We start from the raw sequence: 19,837 nt of genomic DNA, 5'->3' as shown, positions 1-19,837 counted from the left end.
AATCCTTTTTCATGTACTACAAAAGAAATATTTTGTATGTAATTACACCTTATGTAAGAATCCTGGATTTTGATTGGTTGATAGCCAGTGTAATTTTCACCAATTTACTGTTAGAAAATGAATATCGTCCATTTTTTAACGCCGCCGGGGTATTTATAAAATAATTACACCTTATATAAGAAAGCAAGATTTTGATTGGTTGATAGCCAGTGTATTTTTCGCATATTCTAATATGTTTTCCTCATTTCAAACGAATTTCCCTGTTTTTCACCACTGCCGGTGAATTGCCTCAAATACCATGGCATTTGCCATTTTGGATATTCCTTTTTTACCCTCGCGAGCAGCTTCCCGCCAAAAGATTTCGGATATGACGTTACATAATGAAAGCGAGCTAACGCGTATTAGAACATGTATAGTTCCCGCGGTTCTATGATAATATCCACTTATACCCTAAATTATGCATCAACATGTTTATGAATTGCAGCTTGATAGTATTTATCTGCACATGTACAGAGAGTTTCAATCCAAATCTATTCGGTGTAATTAAACAGATATATCATGTTATGGAGGGGTATTTGCGAAAAATACCAGTCAAGGGACAGAATTTCCCTCGCCTTGCGGCTCGGGAAATTTCACAGTCCCTTGACTGGTATTTTTCGCAAATACCCCTCCATAACATGATTTATCTTACCTCCTATACATTTCCAGGAATATGATTGGTTAAAAGCGTCCGCGTGCAAACCGTGTATATTTGATATTAGGTTAGTAGGGAGGCGGGGCTTATCTCATACACGGTTAGTAGTGGAGTTACGTCCCTTTATATTCCTTATTAGGTAAGAAGGGGGAGGGGCTTATTTCATACACGGTTAGTAATGGTGTTATGTCCCTTTATAAAAAACAAAACGGTACTGAGAAAAAATCTTAAAAGTTCTAACAGACGAAGAAATTGATGATTAAGATTGAAACAAATTCATCAAACACATTTAAACCTTACAAGTCGTTATTGTTGACATCTGTTTTTGTAGGATCAATGGAAGTATTTTCTTGGTTCTAACAGTATTGACGACTTGCTCATTTTGAGAATCACTAGTGTTAATTTCACAGGTTAAGATAGTCGGTAAGATAAATTCGTTACATAGTGTGCTAGTGACGTAATACGGTATATATGGGGTCAGTAAATTCCATATGGGGATTCGAGCTTCGCTCTCACCCCATATGGAATTTACTGACCCCATATATACCGTATTAGGTCACTAGCACACTATGTAACTAATAATATCTGTTCAGGATACGCCTTTTTTACCTTCTCTGTCGTGGTATTTGCCAAAAAATACTCTATCCGACTGGACGCTTGTAACGTCACGATCATCAATGCGTTTTTGAACATAACATTCGGTGTAATTAAACAGATATAGCATGTTCTTGAGGGGTATTTGCGAAAAATACTAGTCTTGAGAATAAATTTCCCTCGCCTTACGGCTCACGAAATTTAACATTCTCTCGACTGGTATTTTTCGCAAATACCCCTCCTGAACATTATATATCTCTTAATACTCTTCAGTTAATTTACTTCATCCGTGATGATTATCTTCTAAATCACACTCGAAATAACAGTTGTTATAATTTCGTTTCCATAATCTTTACCAAGGGAACTATTGGTTACGAAAACGAGGTATTGTAACCAACGACTAAAACATTAATTATAAATTTGATTGTGAAATATAAAATCGATAATATATATTTAAATTAAAACTACTGTTTTATTTAAGTATGTACAAATAAATTAAACTCAATACACCGAAAATCTTTAAACGTTTGAAATTATGAATAGAAACTTTATACCTATCTGACATACAAGTTGACATTGCAATCTTTATCTGCTTTTATTGTTTGTAAAAGATTATATCGAGTTTATTTCTGAAAAGAAATATATCTAAGTGTTTAGAAAATACATGTTAAAGTTTCGATTTCACTGGCTTTTGATTTGAACTACACATAACGTTACATCATGCAATAAATATACAGTGCAAAACTTGATCATTTATGCTAATTTGTTATTTCAAAGGCTGATTATAATAATAGAAGAAGGATAGATAATAGATATACGACATGTAGTGAGTATTTCATAATTTTATTATGTAAGGGATGATGTTCGCTAGTCTAGACTCTATTCGCCTGATTTTTTTTTTTTTTTTTTTAAATAAAATCATTAATAATGAATACTTTAGAAAGTTAAGGCTAAGTTTAAACTTTTTAAAGTGCCTCAAATATTACAAATTTTTCACCAAGAATTTATGGACGAAAGTTGGCATGATCTAAATGTTATTTAGAAAAGGTATTGAATTGACCTATTTGTTACTTAAAAACACATACTAAATAAACTTATCATAGATACCAGGACTAAATTTTGTATAATTATACGCCAGACGCGTGTTTCGTCTACAAAAGACTCATCAGTGACGCTCGAATCCAAAAAAGTTAAAAATTGTTTCTTGGATGGAGAGTTGTCTTATTTGCACTCATACCACATCTCCCTATATCTATAAACAATGCAGTGAATTAATTTGTTGATATTCTTATAAACAGGTTACCTGTTTTGGTTACCTGTTTTAAGTTTTGCATTATCACACAGCCTCTAACTGTACAAAGAAGTTATGGTTACCATGGACAACACGACAAACTCTTTAATATGTAAATCATTTAAAGCAGAATATTGATACCCTTCCGGAGCACCTATTACTCCCCCGATTGTAAATTACTTTTAATTTTTTAATTAATTAGTGTTTTGTAAACTTGTCTTGTGTCGTTTTCCCATGATTTGATTTGTCACGCTCAGACTTCTCCTTTGCTGTTTGCAATAGATAAAATTCAAAATTATATATTTCAGTAAAAACAAAAGATAAAATAAGTAAATTGTCGTCTATTCTTTTTAGATTAAATTGGCTGATATTCTGAAATATGAAGGCAATTTACTGAAGTGAGAAAAGGGTAAAATCTTAAGTCGTCCAAATAACCAACAGAGTGAGAAAACAAGATTAACAAACGAGTATCTTCTTCTCTTTAAGCAACACCTTTCATTCAATTCTTAAGTTATATCAATCATCAACTGTCACAATCCGGGATATTTTTGAACAAACAAAATGAGTGTTTCATAACTTCTAGTGGCATATATTTCATGCATATTGTCTTCCATCCAGTGGCACATATTTCATGCATATGTATACATACAGGATTTTTATTTTTTTTTAAATTATTGTAAATACAAAATTTGAAATCAGACTGTTTCTGGAAAATGAAGAAATGTTGTGTGTACTAGGTAGAAAAACAACAGGTTCACTACGGCCTCCTCAAAGAAGGTGAAAGATTTCTTTAAATTGCAGAGAGCGTGAAAAACTCCAGAACGAGGCATCGAATATTTCGTCCACGTTCCTAATTTTAACATGCATACTCAAACGATGGACTCTCTTTAACATGCCTTTTTTTCGCTAGAAAGATATCCAGATGACTATATTTCTATACTAAAGTCAACCCTTGAGATCTATCAACAAATTATAAATGACTATTCACTTACATGCATATCTATACTATTGAACGAGAAGACCTCATTTTGTGTGTCGCTTCTCTTCCTCCCACAATAAATTAATCATCATGCCTCTGTGGCCTATAGGTACCATGCATAGTCGCATTTGCCATCTATTCTTATGACTATTCAGTTTGGGTTATTTTGGGAGAAAAATGAAAATTAAGGCGTCCGAATATTGCTTCCGTCATCAAACCGACTTTCATGTCACACATAACTTCCGGTTTTAACATTGAGAACCAATCGTATGATAGATAACAAAACTGAAAAATAAACAATCAGTCAGATCGTTGTCCATATCGTGGTTTTTATATCGTATGAACCACTACTATTATACTTCGGTTTTAACTTACACATATTATTTTCATAAGTTCTCGGACGGGGAAAGGACAATTACTTTTGCGTTTTTCTGCAGGTATACTATGATTTATATACTATTATAATATATAGAGACTCTCTATACAATATAGCATTGAGTTTCTGTCATCAAACCGACTTTTAAGTCGGACATGACTACCAGTTTTAACATTGATAACCAATCGTATGATAGATAAAAAAAAAATGATAAACAAATAAGCGCATCAGAGCGTTGTCCACATCGTGGTATTTATATCGTAAGAACCACTGTTATTATACCTCGGTTTTAACTGACACACATTTTTCATAAGTACTCGGACGGGGACAAGACAATTATTTTCACGTTTATCTGCATCATCCCCATGTATACTATGATTATTATAATATACTACTATAATATACAGAGACTCTCTTTATAATATAGCAGTGATCGCCAGGGAGAAGAAACTTTATAGAATTAATAGTTAATAGAAAATTAAATTCACTTTAATAATTCAGCCTAATAAAATAGTTAGCATACTTTCAACCAAGCTTTTATTAAAATGTCCGCATTTTCGCGTTTAAATGTAAGTCAAACAGGACTTCCGGTTTTAAACTTGCGCATAAATTTCATAAGAGTACTCAAGGACAGGACAACAATTATTGCGATGATAAAGACTCTCCAAATAATATATAGCAGTGATCGTCTAGGAGAAGAAGTTCATAGTTAAAATTTAACAGAAACAAATAACGGACATTGGAAACAAGGGAGAGAACTTAAACTGTTTCCCAGTACCTATGAATTTTGATACTTTTTCTCAAATTCTCCAGATACGAAATATTTTACTGAAATTCTCCAGACACAAAATCTCACAAGCTTTAATTCCCGCGAGTTGGCGGGTCTGTTCTAGTATGATATAACAGAGAAAACAATAATTTAGTAAGATTAGACTCTCATAAAGCGCACTGATAAAAAAAGTCGTAACGGCCCATTGGATATTATTAAGTCATAAAATTAACTTAATCGCTTACATATAATATATGCGTACACTCCTGATTGTAAAATCTATTTGATTTGAACATATTCTGGTTAACCGTTAAAAGATACGTAGAAGTCATAACCTTTTGTAGACAACATTTTCCTTCCAAGTGCAACAAATGAGAATTTCACCAAAGGAAAAATGAAATCATGGAGTTTTTCCTGATCATAGTTTTAAATCTTTGAGCAGCTTCAGTATATAATATTTTTGTTATGTCATAATTGAGATCGATTTTTATTAGATTCTACGCTCAATGGACCCTCCATTAATCAGAGGATCCCTCCTTTTATCATTTGACATTCATCGACTGGTTACAGACCTCGGTCTTGGCCGATTTATATTATATACATGTACCTATTTACGGGTCTCGGAGTCCCGCACGCGACTGTCTACATGTTACATGATGTTATGGCCTATGATCTTGATCAAACAACATTTATCAACAATTAAAATGTAAAACGGTTGATTTGATAAAATCTTTTCATAAGATATTTTTAAATTTCAATCAGTTAATTTTATAAGAAACCAATCTCAAGTACGGTTCACAGAACATCTTAAACACATCGATTAAACTTGAACCAACTTTTTTCAAATTAAATGTCTATCTAAATCAATACTTTTGTGTGAAATGCCCTTCAAATTTGTTTGTTTCGTATCAATTTAAAAGGAAATTGTGATTAGATTAGCTATATTGATTCTATAATAGTCATTCATTCTATAAATTATCAAAAGATTTTTAAATATTGTTTCAAGGTTTATGAGTGTTTCCTTTATATTTTATGGAAATATTTTTTTTTCTATACAATAAGTACAACCTGTATAAGTTCACTTGTTTTATACAACGCCAACTTTTGATAAGAAGTATTAGGTTGAGCTTCTTTTTTTATATATATATGTCACAGTGAAATCCCTGCACTGAAAATACCAAGTGAAAGAACTAACCAGAAAATATACACAGGTGTTCTCAAGCTTAAGTCTTAAGATATGATGGTAGCATAAAGATTTCATTCAGATCATCAATTTTACCATTGAAGATGGAAGTATTAATAATTAATATTTCCATCGTTGTACTTTTTACACCTTTATATAAATGCAGTAAAATGAATGTAAACCACAATAATGTGCCTGTCCATCCCCCCCCCCCCCCCCCTGGCCGGTGACAGATCTTAGACGATCTTGGACAGAGAATATCGAATAGTGCCCCTTATAAGGTTATTCCAATATATTCCAATTATAAACAATAGTGGATCCCACATTTTTTAAAACGTAAACAGATATCATGAGCTAAGCTTCGCAAAAAGATCATGAAGCGTCTTATAACATACATTTGTGTAAATCCATTGATAAAGAAAGAAGACATTTGAATTAAATTTCATATTGAAATCAATACAATTAAAAGGTCTACATATTTCTTTTTGTTCGATAGTGATTATTGTTTACATGAGAAAAACATAGCTGTGAAATTTGATATTAAAAATATTGTTTAAAACAATTTGGAATATAAATTTGGTGGGAATATATCGCGCCTAGCTTATTAATATATAATTTAATATTTCAGATTAAGCTATGGCTGGATAAAAGTAAAAGGAACTCAATACAAACACAGTAAGCTTATTCTCATACATATTTTTAAACATTGATACATCATCTCACTAATTTATTTTCTAGTATAATAGTTGGGTTAATGATAGCATGATAATGTATTGCAGAGTTCGCCGATACCTGGACAGTTTTATTATGATAATGTATTGCAGAGTTCGCCAATACCTGGACAGTTTTATTATGATAATGTATTGCAGAGTTCGCCGATACCTGGACAGTTTTATTGAAAGAATTGATAATGACAAAAGATCGTCCCATTCTGTTAAGATTATTTCTTTTTTTTTTTTTTTTTTTTTTTTTTTTTTTTTAATGCCATAAAAGCGGATGGTTTGGCATGCCATGAAACTAAGTTCAACCCACCATTTTTTTTCTTAAAATGTCCGCTACCAAATCAGGAAAATTGCCATTGTTATATTATAGTTCGCTTCTGTGTGTGTTACATTTTAATATTGTGTTTCTGTTGTAGTTCTGCTCTTATATTTGATGTGCTTCCCTCACTTTTAGTTTGTAACCCGGATTTATTTTTTTCTCAATCGATTTATGAATTTCGAACAGCGGTATATTACTGTTGCCTTTACTTAATACCATTTCCAACAAGTCGATCAGCTTTTCTTGGTTATTATAGACTGAGAACTAAGAACCGACCTTCAAAAGGAAATCACACTCCTAACAATTAAGATCGGATCGAACGTACATCGCCACTACCGCGATGCTATCTTACATCAACAGAGTTGACAGACCTTTAGACAAACTATTTAGACCACTCGGCAACTGAGGTCCCAGAATCTATTAGAAATAATGTTATTCTCATCAGATTTTGTCTAATGCTTAGTCCGTTTCTGTGTGTGTTACATTTTAATGTTGTGTCGTTGTTCTCCTCTTATACTAAATGCGTTTCCCTCAGTTTTGGTTTGTTACCCCGATTTTTTTTCCCATAGATTTACGAGTTTTGAACAGCAGTATACTACTGTTGCCTTTATTTAGATACATGATTTGTTTTTTATACTGATTGCTATTTGCTCTGAACTTGATTTCAGTTACTGCGAGTACTCCCAGATCCTCATTTAGTGTCTGTTTGTTGTTAGGGATAAGGGATGGATAGATACCCTGCTACGTCCGGTATGTGTTTTTGTTTGCTGTTATCTTTATTGGAATCAATCTAATAAATTAAACTTTGTGTATATTTTGTTCTTATGTTGTGCAGTTATAACATTTCCTAGGTTTATAGGGAGGATTTAGCACTTACGAACATGTTTAGCCCCACCACATTTGGTATGCATCTGTCCCAAGTGAGGAGCCCAGTGATTGCCGTTGGTTCCTGGCTATCATATTTGTGTCACGTGAATATCTGTGTTATAAATTAGGCTTGTTTGTTTTTTTAATTGAATTGTTTCATATTTAGTATGTCGGGCCTATGATTTATTGTATTGGAAATCATACCGCATATCCTTATTTTGAGATAGTATAAATTTCATAGATTGGGTCTATGATTAAGAATGTTGAATATTCATTCATAAAGACATGCCTTACATTTATGCATTATTCGTGAATTTGAAAATAAGCAAAACTCTTATAGTTGTTATCAAAGGTACCAGGATTGTAATTTAATACGCAAGACGCGTGTTTCGTCTTCATAAGACTCATCAGTGACGCTCAGAACAAAATAGTTATAAAGCCAAACAAGTACAAAGTTGAAGAGCATTGAGGACCAAAAATTCCAAAAAGTTGTGCCAAATACGAGTAAGGTAATCGATTCCTGGGATAAGAAAATCTTTAGTTTTTAGAAAAATTCAAAGTTTTGTATCAGGAAATTTATAAAAAGATGTGTTATGTCAACACCGAAGTGCTGACTACTGGGCTTGTGATACCCTCGGGGACGAAACGTCCACCAGCAGTGGTGGAAATTGTTATCAAAGATACCATGATTGTAATTTGGTATGCCAGACGTGCGTTTTGTCTACAAAATACATCAGTTACAAATATCCATGAACATGTCAGCTTTTTTTACCTTAGGGGTCTCCTTGCAGAGCAAGTTAGATAAAAGGTAATTCATTAGAAACAAATTCAGGAATAGGACAGTTGGTATCCATTCGTTTAATGTGTTTTAGCTTTTGGTTTTGCCATTTGATTGGGGACTTTCTGTTTTGGATTTTCCTCGAAGTTTAGTATTTTTGTGATTTAACTTCTTTCTTACAGCCAGATTACACACATATGATTTCTGTAATAGTGTACATGCCTTTCTTTAAATAAAAATATAATCGCTTGCACTTCGCAGTAACTTTGCAATAGTATTCTATTCGTTTTTCTTTATCTTAGCAGAAATTGAGGTATTTGAGGTACTCATTTATTATTAGGTTTGCATTTTAACCTACTTTAAACGTCTGTCAACCGCATTCTAAATCAAATAAATCTACATCTTACGCACTTAAATGGGTTGAAAATAATGTTCTATTTTAGTTTTAAATTCTTTAAACCAGCCAAGTAGATCTCAACTCAATTTTGAGTCGTTTTGTTGTTGTCTTATTTACCTATACCTCTAATATACAGGCTGTGAAACTATCAATGATTTTACAAGGTGACCATTCTATTAGCCCCTTTTTGTTGATGGGGTGTTTTTATTATATTAAATGTATGTATGAAATTCAAGATATATAGAGCCCCAAGTGATACAGTGATATATTTTTCTATTCTTTTGATTCAGTGTCATGATTCATTAAAAATAGAATGTTGTAATTTATAACAAGCTAAACTATTCCAATATGGTTTGATCATATTGTGTTTTTACAATTTACCACCTTTACATTATTGTTTTTTAATAGATTTTGCAATGTTAACAACATTTTTAAATTCCAACGAAATCCGTTACTCAATTTAGAACTTATTGATATTGGTTACTGACAAATGACCAGGGGCCGTGTCAATGAAAGTATCCTAGGACATGTCCTAAGATAGGTCTTAGGACATTATTTAGGATGGTCTTAGGACGTGTCTGAGACATGTCTTAGGATGTAAAACAAAGCTGTCTTAGGACAGTCCTAACTACGATGGTCCTAGGACCATCCTAACAAATTTATTTAATTGAAAATACATGTAGAGATTTGTATGACATAGATTGAATCGTATTTTAGGACATATGTAAAGAGAGGGAGGATGACTCTTATATAGAAAACAATTAACGCAAAATAAAAGTTAAAGTTTTTACGGAAATTTACTAATAAATACGTTATTAAATATGATAAAAGATATAAATGAATTTAATACGAAAATAAAAGTAAATGGTCACAAAACTTTGTGATATTCGTGCTGCAATTTTGGTACATAAACTAGTTTTGTCCTTAGGTCCACTCGATTTCATTACTTGTATCGAATCAGGAATAGGTAAACAAGAAGTAAACTTTTCCCCATATTTGAACTATTTAAAATATGTTGCTTATAGTTCAAAAAAGGCAGCACGAAATAATTTAATATAATACAATTAAATCTTTAACAAACATTTAACAATATTTTTTTTAATTTATTTTATCTAATGATAGTTTAATATTGTATTAGTATTTTTAGTATTGAGTTTATGCCATATTTGTTGTTTTTATTACGTTTTAGGACGATGTAACCTTTAGGACTATCCTAAGACATCTAATTGTATATCCTAACTTTAGGACCAAATTTAGGACATATCTTATTTTAGGAGACTTTCGTTAACCGGACTTAGGACTAAGACGTGTCCTAAGACCATCCTAAGACATGTCTTAGTCCTAGGACAGCTTCGTTGACACGGCCCCAGGTTTTATTTGTACATTTTTATATAATTTTAATTTAATTGTGTAATGGGGAACAAACAATAATAAACCATACAAAATATTATCTCAAAAACAATCATGTGTATTCTTTTAAACTGTACTAGACTACCTATTATATTGAAGTTATCTTTATATCAACTGTAAATATTGTTCATATTTTAAATGTATGTCAGCGTTGGGGGTCTTATAATTTTAAGGGAAATCGATATATCAAAATATTACATTTATGACAACTGAAAATTAAAATGATAATTAAATATAAACATCAACATATTTATGTAATATTTTTTTTTCATATAAAAATTACTCAAAATTACATAATTTTTACCTCCTTATCGACTGTCTATGAACCCCGACCCCCTCGATAGAATCGGAATAAAGTTGATATTTGAAAGGTTGTAAACACGTTGTTAACTTTGTTTCGTACACAATGTAAGTATACCAATTAAGTTTTCGTGTAACGTCTAAATTGTAAGTATACCAATTAAGTTTTCGTGTTACGTCCAAAATGTAAGTATATCAATTACGTTTTAGTGTTACGTACAAAATGTAAGTATACCAATTAAGTTTTCGTGTTACGTTCAAAATGTAAGTATATCAATTAAGTTTTCGTGTTACGTCCAAAATTTAAGTATACCAATTAAGTTTTGGTGTTTTATCAAATTATTGTTACTAACATTTTATCGCTATGCCACATGACACGATGGGGTAGAGGAATTAGCAACTAGTATGTCCGTTTGTCAATTTATTCTTTCTTTATATACTGTTAAATTTAGTGTTTTTCCGAGACTTCAAAATTGCATTCAATGTATATGCATCATATTATATTTAGACACACAAGGGAAATCTGTGCTATCGCCGATATTATCAACATAAAGACCTATTTTTATCAGATAGCCTCGTACTTTGACATGCATTCTATGTTTAAACATCATAAAGCATACTAAATTATTTTTTAGAAGTTGCGGATGTTATCGTTTGTTAGTAAGGTTCCTAAGTTTTTCTCGTTTCTCTTTTTTTATATATAGATTTAACTATTGTGACTTGGATGGAGAGTTGTCTAACTGTCACTCATACCACATTCTCACCACATCTGATATGAAAACATCTAAAGGCCTGAACAACCATGATAAGCAACCTTGCGAACGACAAAAGATTGCATAGAAATTCTGATGATTTATTTGTATCGGGGTATCGCTATGGTCTATAATTTCAACCGACAAATAAACGGACAGTATGGTGTTGATATCTGCTTCCACTTAAAATGTCTCGTGTATGACTAGTCATTATAAAATAATAATTGTAAATTTTGACATTTCAGGAATGTCTTGTAGACCTACATCTACACCATTCGGATTTCACATTCCGGAAGGAATGAAACCATTTCCGTTACCTCTAAAATATGACAGGCAGTACAGTAAGTAAAGTATCATATATTCGTATGAACCAAATACAATGAAATAAATATCTACAGCTTTAGTGTGTTTTTGAAAAAGAGGTTATCGTCTTCAAGTAGATTATAAAAAAAGATAATTCTAAAAGGTTTGGGCAAAATATTTCACACCTAAAAAATTAAAAACAATTAAAAAGATACATGCATACACCCAAAAATTATATTGCACTCTGCAAGTTAACCATTATTGTTTTTTTTAAACTTTATTAATGATATGAATGTGTGAATATTACAACACATCAACTGTGCATCATATTTTCTCAATCGAATTTGCCGATAATTTCAGAATCCTACTCAGCCAAAAGAGGTAAGGCTAGTTTATCCTGTTGCTTTTTAGAGCTATTCATTTGAATGTTTACCATTGTTCATAAACCATTTAGCTTTTATTTGTACTGTGACGTTTTGTCAACGTTATGTCCTATATCTGTATACTTTTAAATCAAAGTCAAATGCTTATAATTGGCTAGTATATTCTTATAGTGAGAACTTCATATAAATATTAAGATATGAGTCAAGGCCTTATTAAAAACAAATATTTTGCTTCAAAGATGTCAAAACGAGTAAAGTATTTTTTTAGGCATTGGTTCATATATGTACCTATGCATTTTACTAAAAACTCATTTATAAGATGGCCATTTATTTTCAATATGATATCTTTTATTTTATCATGATTTGCCATCTTAGTCATATCCCAATGTTCCTTTTCTAAACTGTTGTCATATTCTGTGTCTAAGGAAACAAACATTTAAGGGCATACGATACAGTTACAGGGGTGGTAATGACGTTGCTAACGTAAATTGCTATTTTTCGCGACGTCAAACGCGTCGACTTATCGGGAAAAGATGCAGTTATCGGCTGATTTTTATCATTCAAACTGATTTAACTTTAAAACGAGTTCATAAACCCCTCTTTTTTTAAATGAAATTTGTTTTGATTACGTAAGAAGATTATGAGTATCAATTTTCATGAAAACGTAAATAGTACATTTTTTTTTAAATTTGATTAATATAAAGCAACAAATGACGGGTTTTTCTACATTCATGAATATTTGAGTTATAATAATTTAAGTTATTTCTAAAAATAAAATGTACAAATTTATGCAATAACTATTTAACACATAAATTACAAATAATTAAAAAAAAAAAAAAACAGCTCGTATTTATCTTTTAAAACAAAATGTATTTCTATCTAAAGGAAAAATACGTCTACAAACCGTATTTTGAGGAAATATCTAAAATTTGAACCTCAACTTACTAAAACATTAGCACATGAAGGTATATTTTTTATAGCAGATAAAAAATCATCTACATGCAAATTTTCATCAAAATGTAAATACGGGATCAAAACTGTATCGTATGCCCTGAAGGGCTTGTGCTTTAGAAAAAAATATGTCTATGAGAGAGAAGGAAGGAAAGTTCTGTTTTAGAATGCTTGCCATTATATTCAATGTTAATTTGACTAACAAACAAAATTGATGATAAGGTGATACGAGAAAAAAATTCTGAGGGAAAAAACGATGCAAAAACCTGTTAAATAATCGTTACCTTACATGTTGATGTTGTGTACAAGATGTAATTTTGTACAAATTAAATTTGTACGGGGTTTTTGTACAAGTTATAAGTATTTTTACATCTACCTTCTTGCAACAAGTGATTAAAGTATATCAGTTTACTGTCTTAAATTCAAATTTATATACTTTAACTTAACATTTAGTGATATTCTCTCCGTCCTCAAACTGGAAATGAGGATAACCGAATGGTTTAAATTCTAATTTTATTTTTTATCTTATACCAAAATCATATCCATAAAAAGTCTTTTCGTGTTCTTATAATGTTTTTTTGTTTTTGCATCGATGCTTAGTATAGACTGTATCATGTAGATGTGGAAAATTCACAGAAATAAGAAAAACAAAAGACTGTGTGCTTGCATCATACAGTTGTGTTGAGCGGTTCATGAAACACTGATAACTTGTACAAATTTTTTTTATAAATTATAATTTGTACAACATTACAACGTGTACACAACATATACATACATAAGTTTGAATTGATTGAAGAATTTGATCATTTTTGAAATTTCAGTGTTTAGATAATGCCTCATGTCAATCAATCTCCTTTTGAAAATATGTTTCTTTAAATATGAGTAGTAAAGTGATTCCTAAACTAAAATTTTATCGCAAGTATGTAATATATAGCCTTCTAGATACAAGTAATAGAAATGATAAAATAATATTTGATTGACACAACTCTTGACCAGATGATAACAAAATGACATAGAAGTTACAGTACTACATTCAACAATGAGTAAAATCAATACCACATAACACGGTAATTCATTTTGATTACAGTCGTGTTTCAATTAATGTTGGCAATATGTTATCAACATTGCTCTCAACATACACAATGTATGAGTAACCGATCTTATTTCATGTATTTTTGTAAAAATAAAAATTGTAAAAATCTTTAGAGTATACTAGTTAGCTTCCATCTTAAATAGAGAAATGAATTACTTTTCATGTTTTTCATTGCTGTCAGTTTCGTGGAAACAAAAGACGTACAAAGATGCATTACCGTATTATTTTATTTAAAGTGCTTCGTCTAGTGTGGTCACATGACACATTTTGCTTTATTTACACAAAACGTTTGGAGATGTTTCGACAATAGTATAAATACAATTCAAGAAAAAAAGGATATAAATAATTTGCCTCAGAGTCCTTGTGATAATCGTCTAAATTCTGATTGTTCGACAGAAATAATCAACACAGAAGATTTATATTACCTGTAGCAAATAAGTTAAGATAAGACGTACATTTTTATCAACAGTTATAATGGTATCGCAGATAATATACATATTGATTGGGGGGAGAATGTTTTTTAAGATCAGCGCTTGCTGATTTTATAACTTTTGCTGGTGTCGGAATTGGTTGTTTTGTAAATAAAATCTTAATTTGTCGAAAAACTGATGATGTGGTTTACAGTAAACTTTATTAGTTATTCCTATTTAATTAACATGTCATTTCTTTTTTAAGCAACTTCTGAAGTTAGACAAGCTTGGGTCAATGCACGTGGAAATGAGAAGTTAGGGGAAAGACTATCTGTTCGTCAATTTCCTATTTCATTGCTAAGACACCAAATGGATAACAGACAGGTTCACTGTAAAAGTGCAGATCCAAATTACTGGATGTCAGACGAGGATAAAAGGAGAGCAGCAGATAAAAGAAAAAGTTTCGAACGTCAGTGGAGTGCAGAGGTTTCAAAGAGGTTTGTTTAGATGAGTATATGAACATGTTACTTTCGGTGCCAATTTTACTCATACTATGCGCATTGCGATAATTGATATCCCCTTGAGTGATGTTCTAGCTCAAAATATTTGAAAATCCGAAACCTTATCCAAACATTGTAAAGCGTGATATCGTTCTCCAAACTTTAGGTTTTGATGTTTTAATCTTAATTACTTTTCATGTTAGTATCTAAAAATAATAAAATTGAGGATGGAATTGAAGAAAGTGTCCAAGGGTCAAAAATCCGACTAAAGTGCGGAAACACGTTTGATATGTTTTTACCTGACTCTATCTGTCAACTTATATATCAACATGTTATTTGTTATTTACGCTCATACGGACCAAAGCAGTAGATATATTAAACTTCTATTTTATAAAGTAAACTACCCTATATTTATGTATTATGTAAATAGCTGATTTGTGCTTATGATAATATAAAGAGATTATAAACTCGATTGAATCAAGACATTGTATATAGATCTGCATAAGCAGTTCCTTGATTGAAATGTTACTGCTGTGCAAGTTTGTTGTATATGGCGTCAAATACTGTACTCTGAAAGTTGTATCAAATGAACATCTGTGTTTCGTATGTCTATTCTCTGTTTATAAAGTGCTAATTCGATATGAATAACTTAAGACTACCAATTTGTTGCGTGAATCATCCTTTACGATAGATTTGTAAGGAAATGATTATAATTATAACTTTGAAAATACTTTGAACGACACATTATTTTATATCGCTTCCTGTGTGACGTCTACATTCTGACGTCAAACACGCAAGTCTACAGTTGAGTTGATGTGAACCTTGCCATACAGTCACAGGACTTCAAATCTTTCAATCTTGTATGGGTTGATTTAAGATAAATATATAAGTAAGCAATGCATGTCGTTGTTGAATTTGATAGATGCTTTTTTGTGCTTCTTTGTCAAACATTTGTTTGTTTTTGTTATAATTGAACACGGTGATGACTGCTATACCCCTTTTTTGACAATTTTACCTATTATGTCTGGGGGTATTCATGCATCGTAGTAAATATAATGGAATTTGATGCGACTGTCATACAAGTGAGAGCTTTAGCGCTATAAAACCAGATTCAACCCCCCATTTTCTACATTTGATAATGCCTGTACCAAATCAGGAATATGAGTTTTTGTCCATTCGTTTGATATGTTTTATCCTTTGATTTTGCCATTTCATTGTGGTCTTTCCGTTTTGAATTTTCCTCGGAGTTCAGTATTTTTGTGATTTTACTTTTTTTATATACATTAAGTGCATTCAAAGCGATAATCTGGATTGACAAATTTCAAAAACGCTCAAATATCTAAACATTGAAAGACAGACCTATTAAATAAAGGCAACAGTAGTAAACCGCTGTTTAAGAGTCATACAAAGTCATACAATTGGGAGGTTTAGCTATCTATAAAACCAGGTTCAATATTTTTCTTTTGAAAAAAGATTTGGAAAAGATTTGTGTGAGAACGGGGAAATTCTTGCGCGAGCGTCTGGTCTTTTCTTCATTACTGAAATCATAGTACAGTAATTAATCTGCAGCCAATCAATATTCACACAGACATGCAGAAATGACATTTAGTTATATCTTAAATTTTAGATTTATTCTGTACTTTTCTATTTCAGAAATAAAACCCCTAGACCAACATATACAGTTACGATTCGTCCATCTACTCCACCAATCCGTAAATTTATTACAGCCCCATGTGTGAACAACGATACGTTCTTCCGACACGCTGATACTCATCGACCGAAAACTAGAGAAGAAAAATATAAATCTTCAAGACACTTTGTATCTCCGGAGTGGAAATCTGAAATTGTTTCATGGAAAAGATTTAATAATACTTCAATAGATATTCATAGATATAGTGTATTTTGAGAAAACTATAATACTTACATTTTTGGTGATCGATTGCGCACCTCGTTATTGGTTCTAAGTAGAGCTATATAAACTTATAACCCTTTTCATACATTTTTTCTAGCATATCTATCCGATGAATATGGAAACCAAAACAACATACTGAATTTGTGCTTACAACAGATTTTCAGAAACGGAATTGCAACAACATATTGAGATATTTGATATTAATGAAACGTTCATATAATTCCTTTGAAATAAGGACACATAAGTTAACAGAACAATTACCGTTGTAATTGAAACTGCAGAATCTCAATCTCTTCTACTGCGGGGTTCACACATTGCCGATTTTTGCTCCCGTTTGAGATCAGACAACGATTCGACACCAAAAGGGAAAAAGTCGGATATGCATCCTCGTTTATCTGGAATGCCCTATCATTGTCTGAACATTTAAGTTCGTAACAGATTCCTACGGATCGGGTAGGGTCCGAATAGTTCGGCAAAGCACCCCGATAGTTAGGTGCGTCCCGTAACGTTAGGGAAAACTCAGCCGATTTTGTCTAGTTGGATTACAATCGTGCCTATGTCGTGACAGATTCTGCTGTATCGGATCAAAATCTTAACAATGTTCTGTGTATTCTGGACGGTGTTCTGTGGAACAGGAATGATCTGGAGAAATTTTTCATTGCTGTTTTTCTGCCGATTGAGTCCAGATTGCATTCAGATCTTGTCGATTGCGAACCGTTTTTGCCAAAACCGTTCCGGAACAGTCCCGTTATTAATACGAAATTCGTCAATGATACCCACGTCAAAGTCCCGACAATGACTGGTGGACTATTAGTCCCCGAGGGTATCACCAGCCAGTACCGAATGTCGTGAAAATACGGATTTATTGTGTTATCAAAATTTGCTGTTACAAAATGATAGAAACTATTATAAATTAAGGAATGTATCTCCCTCATGCAAAGCTCTGATTCTTTTCACGGATTTGGCTATACTTTTTGGACCTTTCGGATTATAGCTCTTCATCTTTTATATACGCTTTGGATTTCATATACTTTGACCACGAGCATCACTGAAGAGACATGTATTGTCGAAATGCGCATCTGGTGCAAGAAAATTGGTACCATTAATTTTATTACATAATACAATACGACTGAGACCAGACAAACCCATTTGCAATGCGATAAAGCGGACTGTGATAGGATTACGTTCAATAAGTACCTGATCATCCCGAGTATGCCGACAGTCTTCGAACAGATACCTTCCGTCAGCGTCGGTTCACTGTCTGGTCACTGTCTGATCTCTGTCGGATTACATTCCGTAGGATCAGGACGCAGTCGGGACAGACTTGTTCGAATTTTACCAGGCGAAAGATACAAATTAGATTAGAAGCGGATTGAGAACGGCTTTATAGGGATAAATTCGCTTGGAAACGGTTGAATATCGACGCTTCATGAACAATATCTGATTGTTGTCGTGATTAAATTATTTGTTTTACAAATTTTAATTAAAGTTTGAATTTACATCCACGATTCACAGGATCTTGATCAGACTTTTGAAAAATTTTAATCGGGAACGGTCCTGTCAAGGAGTGCAGTAAAAATCGTGAATGTGAGACCCCAGCTAAATACACTCAATAAACTCAAAATATCATTCGCACCTTCATATAATTCTTATAAAAGTAAAGAACTTTGTAATTATTGTCAGGTTTATTGTTTTTAATATATTCTTTGTTTTTTTTTTCTTTTTTATGTATCTTTTTATTACAATTTACCAATTCATGCTGAAAATTTTGTTTAAAGTCCAGTCTTTAAACATATAAAACGTAAATGGCAATGAGTTCTAATTCGCTGGGAAATGTAAAAACTAGATAATTGAATTATTGTCTCTGATTTTCCAAATAAATTTTCCAATTTATTGTCTATGGTTAATGGGTTATGATTTGGATATTTATTTTTGCTCTGTAGCTCCAATGCTTAATAGCCTTCAGTGGCTTGATGCAAGACAATTTAATTTTAAAAAAAATGTCATAGTATTACAGTGGCAACGGCTTAATTACTACCACTGGGTGATAGACTGTTATTCCTGAGATGATATAATCAGATAGAAGTCATTTCTGTTCGTTTTACAAAAACATCTGTTTCGATATTATAGGAAAATATAAAAGAGTAACCATGTCTGTTATTTTTGCATCAAACAGTTACACCACACATTTCCATGATGGCCATCATTACATTCAATTGTAAATCTCAAAGCAAGCAATCTATAAAAAGAATTTTGCATTGACAGTTCACATGTGGGTCCAGAAATATAGTGCTATCATAATACAAACTCATCAAGTATTCCGGGATTAAAATTATGCGCGCGTTTCGTCAGCTAAAGACTCATCAGGGCCGCTCTAAAAACATAAAAAACCAAATAAAATACGAAATTGAAGAGCACCAAGGGCCAAAAATTATAAGTAGTGAACAATGAGACTTTCGATATCGCAATTATCGAACAGTTCGTGGTATATAACGACTAGCTCGTAAATAAAATGATAAGTGTTTAGTTCTTTTAACCTTTCCGTCAATGTTTAAGAAGGACATCATCATAATAAAACTAAGCTATGTCTTTGTCTTAACTCATAAATATGCTGCACCAGAGGAAGGCTTCAACTCTAGAAGACTATAGGAAAACTAATATTATTCATAAAATCCAGATTTAAAATCTAGCCAAATTTTACCATCAGTATCAGTATCAAGAACCCTATACATTATCTGCAATGGATTCTCCCGTTACGCAACACGTATATGCTGATGTGGAGCGTCCGTCAAGATCTGTAGAATAAATTAATTCGCGGCTAGTATATGTCGATTCAGAATGACAACATTCATTC

The 19,837-nt window shown here is 32.0% G+C and overlaps 1 protein-coding gene across 3 annotated transcripts; it reads left to right on the top strand.

The window, feature by feature from the left end:
- The first annotated feature begins 1,877 nt into the window (after positions 1 to 1,877).
- Positions 1,878 to 18,876, top strand: LOC143071307 (uncharacterized). 3 transcript variants are annotated; one of them, XM_076245538.1, is made up of 6 exons: positions 1,878 to 2,114; positions 6,515 to 6,561; positions 11,677 to 11,772; positions 12,095 to 12,115; positions 14,837 to 15,068; positions 16,725 to 18,876. In XM_076245538.1, the coding sequence occupies exons 3-6, from the start codon at positions 11,679 to 11,681 to the stop codon at positions 16,975 to 16,977; spliced, it is 600 nt and encodes a 199-aa protein (XP_076101653.1). In that variant the 5' UTR covers positions 1,878 to 2,114; positions 6,515 to 6,561; positions 11,677 to 11,678; the 3' UTR covers positions 16,978 to 18,876. The 3 variants fall into 3 exon arrangements, with proteins under 3 accessions (XP_076101653.1, XP_076101652.1, XP_076101654.1); XM_076245537.1 differs by lacking the exon at positions 1,878 to 2,114 and adding an exon at positions 3,906 to 3,995; XM_076245539.1 differs by lacking the exons at positions 1,878 to 2,114; positions 6,515 to 6,561 and adding an exon at positions 10,695 to 10,787.
- The last annotated feature ends 961 nt before the right edge of the window (positions 18,877 to 19,837 follow it).

This window comes from Mytilus galloprovincialis, chromosome 4, assembly GCF_965363235.1.
Source record: "Mytilus galloprovincialis chromosome 4, xbMytGall1.hap1.1, whole genome shotgun sequence".
NCBI classification, from domain to species: domain Eukaryota; kingdom Metazoa; phylum Mollusca; class Bivalvia; order Mytilida; family Mytilidae; genus Mytilus; species Mytilus galloprovincialis.
The sequence above is the reverse complement of the archived record's forward strand: the minus strand, read 5'-3'. Positions and strand labels throughout refer to the sequence as shown.